The following is an 18,805-nucleotide window of genomic DNA, read 5'->3' on the forward strand; positions in this document are numbered from 1 at the left end:
CCACACACACACACACACACACACACACACACACACACACACACACACACACACACACACACACACACACACACACACACACACACACACACACACACACAGTAAAGAAGTGTAGTGTACTCGAGGAGTGGGTTTGAGAAGTTCCTAAGATGTTTAGACACTTTCTTCCCGCCATGACATGTACTTGAAAAGGAGCACAAAACCAGACGCCTTCCAAGCCTGCAGAAGAAGAGTGTTTTCTATTCTCATGACAGAATCACTTCACATTAACAAAATTTTTTTGCTTAATTAGCCTGCTGGCTTTTCTTGGCTTTGTAACCGTCAGCTCTACTTTTTAACTCCTCGTCTTTATCAGAACGACAACAGTAATCTATCAGGTCAGAGTAACTGACCTACTCACACTTTGACAGCTGGAACTAAATGTTGGTTTGAATTCTAGATTCACATTCAGAGGCCTGCACACCTCATTCAGAAACACTCCCATGTGCACGAGTCCAACAGAGGCGATATCTTCAAGAGGAAACATGGGAGTTGGAGGGCGGCCGAGTCTAACTCAAATACTCGGCTGCTGCGAGTGATGAGGAGATGCAAACAGGAATTTAAAGCAAAAACAATCGTGACAATGCGTCGGCAAACGAACGTCGAAAAAAAGTACGAACGCAGTCGAGCCGTCGACCTGCGTCACCACAGACGCACACTGAGCAGAGACGGTGTCTTGATGAAGTGCTGAGTCATCGTCAGTCAGCAAGTGTCACAGAGAAAACAAGCGCCTGCAGGACATTTTCTGAGCCATTAATCTGTTATGTTGGACACACCCTGTGGGTTTGAGACTTGCTGCTCCTCACAAAAAAAACAAACAACCCAACATGTACTTGGGCTGTATATGCGGCTCCAAAGAATGTGAAGCCATCGGTGTGTGTGTGTGTGTGTGTGTGTGTGTGTGTGTGTGTGTGTGTGTGTGTGTGTGTGTGTGTGTGTCTCTGTGGCGTTGCAGTGGGGATGTTTTTTTGGCGACCACAAGGTTATGTAACTGCATCTATGTATACGTTAACTGTTTATATAACTCCTCGCACGGCGCTGATGAACACCGCAACCATGCAACGGCCCTCTGAGTGTGTGTGTGTGTGTGTGTGTGTGTGTGTGTGTGTGTGTGTGTGTGTGTGTGTGTGTGTGTGTGTGTGTGTTTCAAAGAGAAGAGAGAAAGCGAGAGACCACAGAAAAGGAGGAAGCAAAGGAGACAGAAACATTGTACCTCCCTAAAGAGAATGAATGTATACGGTATCTAAAAGCAGCAGCAATAAACCGTATATGAAAACCTCACAATGTGTTGTCCCATCAACTCCTCTGTGATCAAACTAGCGTTACTCTAAGGTGTGAAAACCCTCTAAACCCTCACTGGATAGATTCAGGCTGCGATACAAAGTGTTCACTCAACAGTGTTGGAAACAGCTCGAGACGGCACTGGAGCGGGTTCTCTCTGGACTTCTCAGGAGCAGATGGGTGAACGACTGCCCTCGAGCTCCAAACACCAGGAAAGATCTCAAATCTGGAAAGTCGTCACACGACATTTCCCCGATCTGCGTCATTAATAATTATTTGCGGACTGAGACGAAGCCGTCTGTGGGTTCCCCACTGAGATCTGGTTTCTGAGAAAACTCCAAAGTTACTGAATTAAAGATCCACTATTGTTAGATGTGTGTGTGTGTGTGTGTGTGTGTGTGTGTGTGTGTGTGTGTGTGTGTGTGTGTGTGTGTGTGTGTGTGTGTGTGTGTGTGTGTGTGTGTGTGTGTGTGTGTGTGTGTGTGTGTGTGTGTGTTCTGTGGTTGCTTCCTTAAACAGATCCATCTGTTCAGGTCTAAACTCTCCTGCTCTCTGTGAGTCACTGACCTACATCCTGAAATCAATCCAACGGCAGAAGTGGACAGTCTGTCTGTGTCACGGCCTGCTGTCCTCCAACCGCCTACGTAAGAAGATTATGGATGACGGCGGATGAATGCGGCGGAGAATCCTCCGCGTCATACATTTCATACGAGAGGTCAAACTGTTTGGTTATCCAACACAGACGGGGCGGGGCAGGGCGGGCGGGGGGGATTCCAGGAAGTAGACAGGAAATGGAGGGAGAAATAATTCTTAGTAAGAGGGCAAATTCTGTGGTTTCCAGAGAGAATCATGAATAAATGTTGTGTCCCTCTCTACTAGGAAGCATCAATACATCTATTCTCTCGTAGTTACTTAACAAGCTTTGGAAAAATGATAATGTGAATTGTGTAACAGCTGACTTTTGAGTAAGAGGGCAGCTTTTGATGCAAAACACGAGTCTGAGGCAACATGCCAGGCTTGAGATGAGAGTTCATGGTGAGGTTCACACCTGGCTGTTAGAAACAATCTTCTTATTGATCTGTGTTCATTTAGAAGGTCTAGATCTTTAAAATCTGAATAAAAGAATACATCCTGCTTAAAAAAGCGGATTTAAATAATCTGGATACACACATTTTTAAAAATACAATGTGCAACTTTAAGCATTTAACATTATGATTGTAATTATTAATATTACAACAACAAGAGCTGGACCCTGTTTAAGTTAACTGGTGGTCCGCCTCTTCTTGCAGCAGGAAACACAACAACCTTTAAGGTGTGTGGTGGACATTGAATTCCTTGCACGGCAGCTGGATTCTCGCTATGTCACGAGATCCCACGAGAATCACGACATCACATATCAAACAAACGATCAGCGTCCCGTGAGGAGCTAAGGGCAGATACAGGTGTGGTTTCAGACAAACAAACAGGACGTATAAGTGGACTTAAAATAAGTTTCCTTAATTTGTCAAACAGAATCACAGACAAACAAGCCAACAAGGCAAAACGCATGTACAAGCATTTCTTAATGCATAAAAGGCAAGAAGGTGGCAAAACACAGACGTCAGAAAACGGGGATGATTTTATCCTTCAGCCGATTCGATGTTTGTGTTTGAATGAGGAGGTCAACATGACTGAAACGGATCCTGAACAATCAAAACTTGTCTCACTTTCCCTTTAATTTCCACCTCGACGCGCCTCAAACGGTGGCTGCACACAGTAAGACGACCTGCTTTATTAAGAGTCCCGTTTGCTTCAACACACACACACACACACACCAAGTCTCACTCAGACAGGGAGGCCACCGACGCCGAGGCTGGTCGGCGAGGGGGGACGCTTATGTAACCGCTGCCTCTGGCTGTTACACAACCAGCATGTTCACAAGAACCTCACGTCCTGTACGCAGGCACACACACACACACACACACACACACACACACACACACACACACACACACACACACACACACACACACACACACACACACACACACACACACACACACAAAGATGAACCACGTCACACGCACACACACACACAGGAGAGAAAGAGCATTGCGACATTTAAAGATCATCGATACATATAGACACACAGTGGCAGATATGCAGTGATGAGTGTGCGTGCGTGTGACAGTGCGTGCGTGCGTGCGTGTGTGTGACAGTGTGTGACATGTGTTTTATGCCTCTCTCCGGCTGTTGAGAAGAGTTCATAATGTTCTCTTACATTTACGACCCTTTTCCAAACTGCAGCAACAGGAAAAGTGTGGGAGATGATGTGAGGCGGACAGATTGCACAGACAGACGGAGTGATGACCACATAAAGAAGATAAACCCACATCAATATACTGTTTTTGCATTCTATTTCAAGTCAATGATATTTTGATTCTATTTCAAATTGTGATCGTAATAAAAAAAGACTGCTAGTCCTCGTCTATCATACAAGATTAAAGCCTTGGCAGAAGTAAAAATGACAAACTGTTTGATCTATAGAATAATAATAACTACACTTCCACACGTTCTTGTTGCAACTCATCAGTGTCTGCAGGGGTGAGCGGAGGAAAAATATCTCAAAGATCAGACTTTGAGACACAAAGCTCAGGCTTTGTGAGGAGCCCAAACCAAACCAAGGAATACTTGTGGTTTCCTTCCCGAGACAAACCGAGATTTATCTGGGTTGCATAACTTGCCTTGAGAAAGACAAAAAGACGAAAAAGACCACTGCAGCTCTGGACATGACACACACACACACACACACACACACACCTCTTATATAACAGGCTGCCCTGAATGAGTTATTAAGGCCGCTTTATTAGAGCGAGGCAGGTGAGTTATGAAACCCTCCCAGTGTGTGTGTGTCAGAGAAATGACAAACACGACACAGACGGGAAGAAAAAGCTAGAGAGACAATGACTGTGTGAAGGAGAGAGCAGGGTGAGAGGAGGTGGAATGCTCACTTTGTAGGCCAGTGTGTCACTGCTGCTGAGGAGGAAGACAGACACACACACACACACACACACACACACGTCTGGAGGCTGCCACCCATTATCCCTGTGCTGGTCATGCTATAGCCTGTTACATAAGCTCTTGTTAGCAGCATTCAGAACACGGTGTGTACTTTTAGCCTCTGATCAACGTCTAAGAAATCTGACCTACTCAACAAAAAAACCACCCAAACCTTTACAGCTCCGCAGAAATGTCTGTCATAATACATCAGACCATACACAGGCATTTCACTGTGTCTGAATCCGTTGGTGCATCAGCAGACTCAAGAGTTTGTCGTATAGCTTTAACTGCATGCTGACCACAAAGAAGTAGATTGTAAGTCTCAAATGTATTACGTCGTTTACTTAAGTGACAATCAGGTGTAAGACCGTAAACAATTGAAATGAAAGAAGGGATTTGTAGACGTCGGACACGAATAGACGTTCTGCCACCTGTGATGTATTTTCAAAACATCATTTCTGTTCGGTAACTTCATGTCGACATGGAGCACAACAGCAGGTGACGAGTTACATATTTCGGCTTGAACTTCAATTAGTGAAGCATTCAGACGATGATGGTGTCGCATCCGACTCACAGACTCCACACAGAGCTGCAGCTCTCGCCCTCTGGGAGAAGACGGAGCAGGCTTATAATAAACACACATTCCTGCCTTTGTTCATTACAATTCTCAACAGGTAACGTAGGACGTTGGCCATGGGGGCTGTGTGGCGTCGTGTGTTTTTATCGACAGTGGCACTACAGGCCCTATGGGGACATTAAAAGTATGTCTTATCTTAGCGGAGGGATTAAAAAAAACAAACAATAGAGTTCAAGATGAACTCTGCATTTATGGGGATCTATAATCTGTAAGACGAATAAAACCTGAGGAATGAGAGAACGAGCAGAAGAAGAAGCAGAGAAGGGAAAGGAGAGGGGAACAAAGGAAAAGCGCCGAGATGAGGGAAAAAAAAAAAAAAGAAAAAAGCCATCGCCCAACAATGAGAACTTAAAAAAGGAGGAGATTTATATTGAAGGAGAACAAAGAAAGCAGTTGTATGATGTGATAGACGTTTAGGGAAGTGGGAATTAGAGCCATGTGGCCGAGCTGGCAAAGCCTACATCCTCTGAGCTGTGGCGTTATGAAAGCAGCCCGGCTACACGTGTTCCCGGCGCTGGTCTGAAACTGTACAGGTTGTTCCTGCCCGGCATGCCACGGCTAATTACAACCGAACAGTGTGTGCCAGAGAGAGAGAGAGAAACACACAGTACAACAAGATCCTTCCTGTTATATTGCACCACAGAGCAGTTAATTGTCTCACTTTCTTTTTATATAATAAGCAGTTCGTCACTGATGGACAGATTGCACTCGCAGGCAGAACACACACACACACACACACACACACACACACACACACACACACACACACACACACACACACACACACACACACACACACACACACACACTTTGAGGGAGAACAGTGTGTTCTTTTAGCGTTTAGTGTCTCTTTTCACAACCAGCCAAACAACCGAAACAATCCCAAGAGTTACGAGCGTGTATTGTGGACATTTGTGATGTTTTTCATCCAGGATCCATGTGAATGCTTCTCCAAACAGAAGCCCACACGGCGAGAGGCAGACACGGCGGAACACGGTGCACCCTGAGCAAAACCTAAACCGACGACGAAGACGTGTTTTTTTTCAGGATAGAAAAATAAAGGAATCTAAATAATGATCTGACGATCTTTTCAGAAGCATTTTTGTTTGCACAGTTGTTTTCTTGTCACGTCATCTTTAGCCCTGGGCGAAATGATCTTCCACTGCTTTTGTGACCTTCAGTAATATGTTTTTCATCGTCTCGTCTCTGTACTCCGGCACAATGGATTTAAAATGAAACAATTACTGCTAGTGTTGACTTATAGTGAGTGTTCACATCTATATTGGGGGGGAACACTGTAGGACATTTAAGACGAGGCAATACTAAACATTGAGAGTTTATTAGGGCCAAACTTGAGTCACGACTTTAATCCACCTGACTTTATGTTTCACCTTCTGAGGGTCTGTGAGTCGGAGGTATTGGATATATATATATATATATATATACATAAAGTCAGCTCACAACTGATTTTATTCTGTTTATGTCCATGTGTGTCCGTGCCCTAAAATCGGCAGACGGTGCATAAAAAGGCCTGTAATTCACGCACCCAAAGCTAAAAGTCAGCTGTTTGAACTTTAACTTTAAATCCAATGTGCAGAGACAGCAGAAGGAATGGCACCGTCCTACAATTTAGACTGCACTTCACAGTAAGAAGACATCAGCAGAAGAAACCTGCAGAGTCACACTGAATGATGCACAAAACAACGATGGTATCCGTTCAGCATACAGGTATGTTACTGAGGTTTTAAAAAAGGTGTGATTGGTGGAAAAAGTGACAAGAAACAAGAAACACTTGGATGTAATGCAGGGTTGTATGGCCTGACATGAACCTTTACAGCAGGGGTCCCCAAACTTTTTCCTGTGAGGGCCACATCACTGAACATATCGTTTGACCTAGGGCCCGATCATGGGGGGGGGGGGGGGGGGGGGGGGGGGGGGGGGGGGGGGGAGTCTCTTCTACTTCTTCTACTCTTCTACTTCTACAGGGTGCGCGCATGACAGCTCTCATCTCGTTCGCCCTCTGGTGGTTGGCTGATTAAAATTCGATTAATTGTGCAGACTGAAAAAAAATCATAATGCGTCCCTGGTATTGTTCAGGGGGCCGGACCAAATGTGGAGGCGGGCCGCATCCGGCCCGCGGGCCGTAGTTTGGGGACCCCTGCTTTACAGTGTAAATTTATAGCACAAATCACTGCATAGAGCATTCAAATATTTAACACTTCAGTCTTTTTAGTGGTATTGTCTTTCTTTAGGTTTAGCTGATCTTTGCTGAGTGAACACATGAATAAATGAAGCACATCACATGAAAAGAAAGCCCTTTATAGTTTTACTTTCATCCAGACAGACAGACTGCGGCGGCGCTCTGTCCCCGCCTGCCTCCTCACACGTTCACCCCCCTAACCCGCTGGTCGGATGAACCATATGTTTTCCTGCCTCCACATGCTCACACTTCCAGCATGGCCCAATCCTAGCCGGGTCCACCAATCACGCAACGGCATTGGTTTAGGTAACCGTAGAGACAGCCAATGGGAGACGCGGGTCTGAGACAACAACGAGAGAGAGAGAGAGGCGCAGCCGGGCACGCGTGGGAGAGACCGGCTGAGAGATGGAGGCAGGGAGGGATGACCGGGGGAGGAAAAAAAAGGGAGAAAATGGGAAGAATAGAACGGAGGGAGCGGGGAGATGGACGAACGTGAGTTAAAAAGTAGAGGAAATGTGAAGCGATAGAAGAGAGAGAGAGAGAACACAGAGATGGACCGTGCATGCTTAAGCAGGTATGGATCCGGTGTTACACAACAAGGTTAAGTAACTTGACAGGCGCCAATCAGCTACTGCACATTCTAGACACTTCTGAGATGGTTGTAAACACCAAACACCTCCTTTACTGCTCATCACGTCCTCTTTTACCCACATTCATCTCCTCGCCGGATGCTGCTGGAAGTCATCATCTCATTAGATGCTTTCTCTGCAGCATTTCTTCCCGTTCTCGGCGCATCGCCCCGTCCCAAACCTTTCTGCATCCCCTTGAGCTTCCTCTCTATGCTACTTCCAGATGTATCCAGCCATCCTTCGTATTTCTAGCAAACTTTCTAATCCTTTTTCCTCGACGGTCAGGGATTCGTCCCTTCGCCAACCCTGCCTCACGGGTCGGGGGTGATGATGATGTCACCTACCTGCGAAGGACTCCGTTTCGTCCAGGAGCAGCATGGTTATCGAGTAAAGACGAGAGTCCTCCTTCTCAGCTTGCCTTCTTCCTCTCCTCTTTTATCTCCTGCTGTCAAACTCACAGAAAACGCTTCCTCTTTCAAGGAAAGATAACTTTCAAAAGAAGCAAAGCGGGAGGTGTGTTTCGCCTCTTCTCAGCCTCGTTTTAAACCCGGCCGGTCTCTGATGACTGACTGCCTCACTGACTACTAGCCGACCGCTCTGTGTGCTCCTCTCTGGTAAAATGCAATGAGAATGTGAGGCAGAGGCATGCAGGAGGGGTTGGCAGTTGAAAAACTTACATAACCCTTCGTGCTGAAGCCGGGGGCCCCGCTGAGGGGGGACTCGTACGGCCGATCGTCCCTTATCCCCTCCCCTTTCTAAAAACACACCCAGGAACACAGAGCATGTACGGAAGCAGCCGCCCACCATTTGTGTGTTTGTTGGTCAGTCAATAAATACATTAAAGTACACACACACAACTAAATTATAAATTAGAAAGTATTAATATGTGTCCGATATTAACAGTGCTCTTATTTCACACTGCAACACAAATTATGGGATGAAGAATTTGGTTGTTTTAAGTGCTGTGTCACAAACTAATAGCCTCCTTCCTCTCACACATGGACGCTTGTAAATGACAGAGAGGGAGAGAGGGGGGGGGGGCTTGCCTCTATTTCTACCCAGACAGATGACAGCTTGTGTGTGTGTGTGTGTGTGTGTGTGTGTGTGTGTGTGTGTGTGTGTGTGTGTGTGTGTGTGTGTGTGTGTGTGTGTGTGTGTGTGTGTGTGTGTGTGTGTGTGTGTGAAATCAGCTGACTAACTGAAGCAGAGTGAAGCAGAATGAAGGGCACAGAGGAGGAATGTGGTTGAAGAAATGTGTGTCAAGGTCCCTGAAAAACCCCGGCTCACTAACTCCAAAAAACTCACAAAAGTTACACGATCCACGCAGAACCGTTCTCTAATACTTGGTGGTTATCCTGCGGCTAAGCTTAGATTTTATTCAGCAAACGCTGTTTTTCAAAAGGTAATTTATTCTCAACTTTGTCGTGGATCTCATGTGTCAAACAACGGCTTTCAAAAAGCAAAATGCTCGCAACTGTTTCCTTCACTTGTTACTAAACAAGATCTAGGCCAGTTAAGGCCTTTTCTCACTGGACAAAAATAACAAGCAGAGGCTCTTCTACTGGCAATGTCAATGTGTGTGTGTGTATATGTATGTGAAACATAGTTTTCTAAAACCAAACTACTAAACCATGTATTCAATTGCACATCTGAAGTTACTTTAGCACCAGCCTAGAATCACAAAATGTAAATTTTTGTACAATCCTTGTTAGTAAAAGTCTCACACAAAGTTTGTGGTGTTTTGTGTTTGCTTGTTAAAATAAATACGTACAACAGCACACTGACAACTGTACATCCATCCAAAGGGAGTACAATGTGTCCAGAGGCAAATTTGTCGGATTTCTGCTGCTAATGAATCCAATTTGTTACAGTTTTCCACAGACCTGAAGGAGCACTTGTTATGAAGGGCTACAGGAAACACTTCACCCTGGATTAAATGGCTCATTGCTGCAACACTAGAGGCTACTTTCAGCGGCAAAAACTAATTTTTAATGGAATAACAGAGATTACACTAAATTCAGGCTTCTTCTAGAAACAGCAACCGAAGTCGTCATGCCAATGTCTGCTTAAAAGGGGACAATTCACCCACGTGAATTGAGTTTTATCCACATAAAGTGCCACTAAAGCTGTTGTGAATCGAGATAAGGATACAGTTTTTGGGAACAAGGACAACTACTGCATCCATTTCATAACACGCCTTATGAAACCTCCGAGCTCTGCCCTGCCTGAGTAGCCCGGGCCACAGACTTGGCCCGGCGCTACATATAGGTCAGCGTGATAGCTGTACATGACAGCATACATGCACTTATAAGAAGACATACAGCAGAAGAGATTTGGGGACTAAGAGAGGTGACAAGAAACCCCCCCCCAAAAAAGAACAACTGCCAACTAACGAGGAAAGCAGTCACACACTGAACAAGTGAGTCAAAAAAAGAATTTAAGCTACTCACCCATGTCATGTGGTTGAGAGCTGCTTTTGTTTCCTACTCTGGTGAGAGACCCATGCCTCCTCTACACTTTCAATGTTAGAAACTCACTCCGGCCCGTACGTGGTCCTCCTTCGTGCCGCTGACACAATCGGTGTCCCCGTCCAAACCGTGCGAGTGTGTGAGTGTGTGTGTGTGTGTGTGTGAGGTTCTCAACATCTAGCTCTAGTGTCGTCTCGCAGCTTTACTCCAGTGAGGGCAGAAGGCCATTGGGACAATTACAAAACAATGAGTCGCTGAAAAGCTGCCCCGGCCTGTCGTGTGTAGGGAACCCCCCCTCCCACCTTGTGCTGGTTTTCACGTCTACTTCCTCCTCCTCCCTCTCTTTCTCCACTCCCCCTGGCCAACGGACACAGGAGTGTGTGTGTGTGATGTCAGCAAGCCACGCCCCCTCGAGAGAGGCTGCCTTAGGTAACAGGTTTAATTAATGGTGTTAAAGCAGGAAGAGATGGACGAGCAAAGAGACAGAAAGAGGGAAAGAGGGTGAGAGGAGGGAGGAGAGAAAGAGTTACAACAACATCTGGACGTGTTGATTTGTGGTCATTTCACTGGAATCTTGTGAAGATCACAACTTCATTTTTAACAACAACACATTCGAAATAGTATCAAATCCCTTCAAGACAGACTGAAATTTGAGTGTATGAAGATACAACTGTGTGGGAATGAGGAGGAGGAAAAGATGTGATGACTGAAAGAGAAAGAGGAAGGTATTAACGAGCCAAATCATCGTTATATTAACAAAAGAAATCAATCAAAATATCACCTAAATTAAAATTGATCAAAATCAAATTAGTCACATTTTTGGAGTCTTTAATGTAAAAAAAAGGGCTTTATTTCTCTCAGCAGGCAACAGTTATTTTGATCAGTCCACACCTGGCATTAAAATGTGTCTCCACATGTGCCTGGAGAGTCCACTTGTGATCGGATTTCACTTCCCACTCTTTAGCAAGGCATTATTTTTTTGAAAAAGATGAATTATGTCATGAGCTCCTTTACCTTCTTCCAGAAAACTCTTAATTGGCTTCACAGGACAGTGTCGCACATCGTAAACGCCAATAAACACGTCAATATGAATACCATCAACACAGAGTATGGCAAGAAGAATTACGGAGAGTATATCCAATAAAACTTGGCAACTGGAGATGACAACAATGATGAAGTCAATGATCAAAAAACAATCAGGGGGAGAGAAAAAATCTGTGATAACAAGGAGAGGGGGCTGTTTCAAAACAATCCTGTGAACTTCAGGACCCCTTTAAACCCTCGGTGGTGGTGTGGGATTATCTTCACAGATCACTTTACACACACACACTTGAAGGTGAGAGCCCAGTCCCACATGGCTGCACACACTAACCCACATTGCTGTGGAGCCTGGGGGAGGAGCAGCGCAGTGAGAAACACTGAGTTGGGGGGAGGAGGTGAGAGGAGGCGGTGACAGCAGTGGACTGCCTGGCTCAGCATCAACACACACACACACACACACACACACACACACACACACACACACACACACACACACACACACACACACACACACACACACACACACACACACACACACACACACACACACACACACACACACACACACACACACACACACATTCACCTTTGCCCCACTACCACAGTTCTCCATCCAGCCACGCCTCCTCCTGTGAGGAAGCAAGGCTCACATTTCACTGTTTACATAACCTACATTGACCAATAGAGCGAGCGAGCGAGCGAGAGAGAGGGAGAGATGGCATTTTGAGTCACAGTATTTTATATTCTTGTGCACTGCTTGAGAAGAAGAATTCAGATCCTTTACTTGACTTATATTAATGAAATGTATTGTGTGTGCATTTGCGACACGGAGAAAAGTTGTTTCTGCAAATAACTGTAAGAAAGTAACTGCAGCAAAGACGTGTGAAACTGCAATTTTGTGAACACGTATTTGGCTGAAAAGTGGACGAGACCCTTAAAGACGCTATTTAAAGAAGACAAGAAGGTGATGTACACCGTTGACTACGCAAAACAACCTGTGACAATAAAAACATCAAAATATCATTAAGCTTATCACCTGAGGCATCACCGTCCAATATAGCGTGCAGTGTGCAAGTGTCCGCAGCCAATCAGATCCATTCCCTGCAACGAGCAACGACGCAGCATCAAACTGTAACATCTCGGTGTGTCTTTTGCCGCTATAAACACTTCACGTATGCTGCTGCTATTTAAAAAAAAATGATGAAACACATGCTGCCTGCAGAGCAACATGGGATCAGATTGAGGTTGTATTGGGCATCTGTCAGGTTTGAATGTGTGTGTGTGGAGGGTGTCCCTGAAGAAAATGTAAAATGTGTAGATAGTATGTGTCAATACTACTGCTTCTATTTCTATTGTTTCAGTTATTAGAGCAGTTAGAGGACACACAGGAGCTCTGGTTCACATTTACCCGTGACGTCTTTGAAACCAAAATAACAAACACAAGGTTAATGAAGCTTTAGATATACTTGAGGAAACAATTGTAGTTCAGCAGCTGTTCTGCAGATATAAAATGAAAGTGTAGTTTATTTCTATAAAGGTCTTTTTCATGCTGGTTTAAGAGCATCAGAGGTTCAAATGACTTCCTTGTGCTTATTTCCTTCCTACAAGTGAAGGATTTTTCGGCTGTTTGTTGGTGTGAACGACAGCCACTGACCACAGTCATGAAATATAATTGTGTTCTAAAAATTGCTAAAATGATTTAAAAGCTCCAGATTTATTGAGGATCATGACATGGTAGAAGAATTAACGTATTAAATCCAAAGCTTTTTAGCTCAATAATTAGTGTTGTTATCTGTTATTGTTATTGGATTGTTTTTGATGTTATCTGCCCCGTGTCATTTATTTCCCTCCTCTTTCTTTTCTAAGTACCAGATATGTGTTTGATGTCCGTCTCTGAAAACTCTCAGATAAGGACACACACACACACACACACACACAGACACACACACACACACACACACGGATCTGGCAGTCTGGTGTGTCAGTATGTGGACCAGCTGGTGTTGCTGTATCACCACCTACACTTCACTCTGTGCAGCACTTAAATCAGGTCACACACACACACACACACACACACACACACACACACACACACACACACACACACACACACACACACACACACACACACACACACACTTTTATTCTAATAACATTAAAGTGTGGTCCAATTTTATTGACTAAATACAAAATGTATACAACATTTAAAGACGTGACCGCATCGAAGCTGACTGAAACGAGCATATTTGAATGTTTCGTAAATAAAGATTCACATTTTTATCTGAACTCGACTGTTTAGTTCACCTCATCCTGCTGGTGTTGTGTCTCTGCTCTCCTTTTTGTCTGTTTGGTGGTTTAATGCTGCGTTCTAGAAGCTCAAAGGTCGGGGTTTTCCCAGTTGAAATTTCCAACTTCTGACCTCCGACTGTCGCAAACGTAAACAGAAACCATGTCTGAGCGTGACAAGATAAGGTTTCTTTGATAAGTGTACAAGCCAGTTTCTATTAGCCCTTTTTGTGCCGCTATTGTGCAGAGAAGATATCTTTCAAAAGATCATTAACCACAAAAGTGCTCTCCGCAGGCGGTATTCTGCCGGAGATAATTTGTGAAGGACACACAGCTGAACAAGACCCTCAGTAGTTCAGACAACTGCAACAGCTGATCCTCCAGCTGATAGGAGTCATTCTGACAGTTAAACCTTCAGAACCAGGACCTTCAGGATTTGGATCAAGTAACGGTGTGTCATAGTAAGTATACAGCTGATATTTCAGTGTGTCAGTTAACATTTAGGTAAATATAAGTAGACTATTGGATAGGACTCGGGCTCCGGGCAAAACAAAAGTTCAATATGTACTCAACTGCCTGGTGTTCCACCGGTGCAGTATCGATGGAAGTTGGCAAGGTGATGAATCTTGCCGCTGATTAAACAAACAGGTGTCTGTGGCATTCGTGGGAGTAAACATGTTTACTTGTTTTTCTTCTGAGAGAAAGAGAGAGAGAGAGAGAAAGTACTCTGCTTGCCCACGCCTACACACAGGCGGGGGAGCAACAGGCTAATTAACGGACTATTACTCTCCTGCTCTCTGGAGTCAGTGTGTGTGTGTTTGTATATATGTATGTGTGTGTGTGTGTGTGTGTGTGGGTCTTATGAAAGATGTGACTAAACCTCATGACAGCCTCATCTGAGCTCAGAGAGCCAATAACATGCAGCACACACACACACACACCTCAGTCTGTTCACACACAGAATCTTTGTAATACACACACACACACTTGACCCAGAACAGACATCCCAGCAGCACCGTGTTGCTGAGGAGGAGGATTTTATTTTTGGGTAGTGGTACCTCCTCCCCGAGTTCATTTCTCATTGTCAGTTTTTGACGAATGGCTTCTTTCTTTCTCACACACACACACACACACACACACACACACACACACACACACACACACACACACACACACACACACACACACACACACACACACACACACACACACACACACACACACACACACACACACTTGTCTGATGATGATTTAGTTTCAGACTCCTACTCCAACATTTTTTGTTTTGATCTTGTGTTAATTGTATTCTTGTGTCTTTGTTTAGTTTGCTTCGTGTTCGGCCCTTTGCAACATTGGTTTTGAGAAGTGCAATATAAACACTTTATTATAATCATTATGTTTGGAAAAGTCTCTTTTGACTTTCCATCCGAGTCAAGTGGTACATTTCTATTGCATCACTTCTAAATGAGGAGAATAAGAGAGCAGAGAGGAAACAGTAACATTACAAACACACACATACAGTGTTATACTGTATATACAGCATAGAAACACGACCCTGATCAGAAACCAGCTTTTTATACATGCTGGGAAATTACTTTTAAAACTTGTCTGCAAATAGCAACAGAATGTGTCATGACACACATATGTGCGTTATGTGATGCCAGTGATCACCATGACAGCCCCAACACGTCTCCTTGGAGCAAACTGACACCGACAAGCAAACAGCAAACTCAACTTTCTAAACCTGACCGTCTCCTATTTAAAAAGAGCAAATCAAAAATATAAAAAACATCACTTCTTGTGCGTCTGATAAAACCGGACTGAGGTGTTCATGGGACAGATGTAGAGAGAAGCACGTCTGGAATAAATCTGTAACGATGTGACGGGACATCGTGCTAGAGGGTGGTACCATGAGTCCCGTACTCTAATTAGCTTTTTCATAATCCATAAAACTGTAATTTCCTTCTGTGCTGTTGATGCTGTTCATTTTTTCAAAATCCTCACAGAGCTTCAAACCATACGTTTCCATATTCTATCTGCGATGATGTTGTCACATGACTCTATTAAACTCCCACTTTCTTTATTATTCCCGTCTGTGTTCTCCGTTTCTACTTACTCTGTACTTATTCGGCTCTCTACGCTACTGAAACATGTACAGTAAAATTTATTATAGAATCTAATTGGTTTGGTTTAAGAGCGCTAAATTCAGAGCATTATTTTGGCAGCAAACAACCGTTTGCTCATGTAAACACACAGTAACGGCGTCCTGCTCTAAATATGGAATTGAGCGCCTTTAAAGAGGAGGTGGAAACCACACAGGAGAAATAACATGTAGATGCTTTAGAGACAGAGAGATGATGAACTTTAAAGCAGGTGGTTGACGGCATATCCACCGAAGTTGAAGAACACAGACGTACGTAAAGTCATACAATTAACGAAAAGAAGAATGAATAAAGATGTCGGGACAGAAGGAGAGAATGGAGAGGGACGAAGGTAAATCCAGAGTATGAAGAGAAGAAGAAAAGAAAATGGCTGAGAGATGATGGGATGTCAAACCTTGAGCAGCAAAGCGTCACAACCCTGAAGGGGGTCGGCGTCCTGGTGACAGTTGTTATGGCAACCGCGGGACAGACGCAGGAGACAGTGTAGGGGGGGGGGGGGGGGGGGAGGGAGTAATATCTCAAGAGCACAAACAGACAAAGTGAGGAAGATAAACATGTAGACGTGTTTGTCCTCCATCAGACCTTTCATTCCTTCCACCACCTGCTAAGACGAATAAATGATGACACTATAGTGGCACAACGCATATATTTATATATATATAAATATATATATCGTTACTTAAATAAATGCTTCAATAATCTGCCTGGTTCACTCCCTCAGGTCAAGTGCATTACTGCAGCGCCACCAAAGAGCAGATCACGAGTCTTTGCATTCATTCAGTTCTGCTTCAGAATAACCATGTGAGACAGTGAACATTTAGCACACTTTAGTTTCTGTCACAGTTACAAAGCAAAAGGGCTGTTTTTAAAGTGTCCTCCTTGTTGATGCACTTTCAGAGGTGCATTAAAAATGTGGCTGCCAAACAGCAACCCCGTCGAACAACCTGTAAAACTGGCCTCATTATTTCAGGTAAAAGTGCCTCATTAGCCCGAACGTAAGCAGGAAGGAACCTGATCCCCTTTTTGCTGGATGATTGTTGGTACAGCATCATAATCACCATCATCTCTCGCTCTCTCCTACATTACGAGGATAACTATACGGCATCAAACGGGAGTACTGCTGCTGTAAATAGGACAACATGTACGGGCTGTGTCTGCTGAAGAGTTCTTCACATGTTCACACGTCTCTGCTGCCGAGGCCCAAACATCTCCAGCAATCTGCCACGTTAAGAGGGTTAGCCAACGCTGACTCACAGCTCTCTATAGCTCCTTTTTCACATGATGACGACTATGATGTGATGTGTGCAAAGGAAGTGAAGAACCTGTATACTGCGCAGAACTACTTCCAGACATCCTGGAAAAGACGAGGAAAGAAACACGGCTGTTGTGATTGTTTGTAAGCGCAGGGTGTTTGGCTTTTATAATAAGCTTGAGAATCCTCTATGGAGTGATGGAACAGACCGGGACAGGGTACGACTACGGCCCTCATTTACGTAACAATAATTGCACGACCTATTCCTTTACCATGATTACCTACTTATAACTTTAAAGCGTGATCGTAATCCTCAAACAGACCTTTGAAGAAGTGAACACCACAGAAAATGTCCTCTCTTTCAAGGTCTGCTCATAAAGACAACAGTACGAGTGGACGAGTAAAAGCATTAACACTAAATAAAATGGAAGAGGCAGATTTTACACTCAAGGACGATTGTTGTTTCTGCAGTTAATCTCATTTAGTTCACGCCTAAAAACCTCAGAACTTGAGGTTTATTTTACTGCACAACAACTGAAAAAGCACATGGGAGGAACGTTACTATGGTACATTGTTTATGAAATGTTTAGACGTCAAGTCAACAAGGTGCTTTCTGATCGCGCTGCCCCTCTCATCACATTTCAAAGCCTAAAAACTTGAAATACTAAAAAACCGCAGGCTGTTCTTTCCCATTAATGAGGTCAAAGTCATCCAAAGACTGACGCCGTTTTAGTTATCCAAACAAACTTGAAATCTTGTCTCCTACACACAAAAACACACTGCAAGAGACCCCCCCCCCCACACACACACACACACACACACACACACACACACACACACACACACACACACACACACACACACACACACACACACACACACACACACACACACACACACACACACACACACACACACACACACACACACACACACACACACACACACAGCGTCTAATAGAACCAATGATGATTCATTGGGTTATGTAACAAATACTGGCAACAGAAGAAGTGAGAGGAGACGAGGGAGTTTAGAGGAGTCTGTTTCCTGAGGGAGGAGAGAAGGTCAAAGGCTGATGTGGAGAGCTCGTCTGGTCACACATGTGGACGGTACAGCCGCTGGTGCAGTTTGTTCCAACAGCTCTTTGTCTTTCAAACAGTAGACGCAAACAATGAAAGAATTGGAGCAAAACTATGGCCAGTCCTCCATTAGTTTCATCGTGCTCGTCAGTCGTCAACCTCTCTCTTCTTACCCATAATCCTTTGTGTTTTAGTACTTGGAGCATTGCGACTCACCAGGTATCCACTCATCCTCCTCATCATCATCATCTCCGTCGTTGTCTTCGTCTTCATCAGTGACGTGGCCGATCTCGCACGCCCTCTTCCTCCCATTCAGACGCTCCTCTTCTTCAGCGGACATCCTGACCTGCAGGCTGCTGCTACCTCAGCATGGCCGCACTACACACCTGAAACAAAAAAGGTACACGTGTGGATGAATCGATCAACAAGTACACAGATATACACACAGACAGACAAAAAAAATGGGTTTTTGATGTGCAGTAAGTGACTTCCTCCTCTGGCGGTTTTTGGCTTTTCTCGTGAGAAGAACGTTTTGCCCCTTTATCCTCACTCTAAAGCCCTCGATACGGTATCACAGGGTGATTTTGCATAATCTGAAACTAGCAGCACACTCTTATAAAGTGTGTGAGACAGATACTTGGCAATAGGGGCGCTAGCTAACGTTAGCAGCCTGCGTGGCTAAATATGAAGCT

General features: G+C 44.4%; 1 protein-coding gene across 2 annotated transcripts in view; it reads right to left on the minus strand.

Annotated features, from left to right (window-relative positions):
• Nucleotides 1-18,805, minus strand: part of LOC306710198 (helicase ARIP4-like) — a 54,703-nt gene that overhangs the window by 19,507 nt on the left and 16,391 nt on the right. The window contains exon 2 of one of the 2 annotated variants that reach the window (XM_079178603.1): nucleotides 18,330-18,499. In XM_079178603.1, coding sequence (XP_079034729.1) covers nucleotides 18,330-18,453 — 124 coding nt within the window. In that variant the 5' untranslated portion in view covers nucleotides 18,454-18,499. Of the gene's footprint in view, nucleotides 1-8,169; nucleotides 8,430-18,329; nucleotides 18,500-18,805 lie in introns of those variants that run through there. The other variant, XM_079178604.1, reaches the window with a different exon arrangement.

Source organism: Pholis gunnellus, assembly GCF_910591455.1.
Source record: "Pholis gunnellus genome assembly, chromosome: 2".
NCBI lineage: Eukaryota > Metazoa > Chordata > Actinopteri > Perciformes > Pholidae > Pholis > Pholis gunnellus.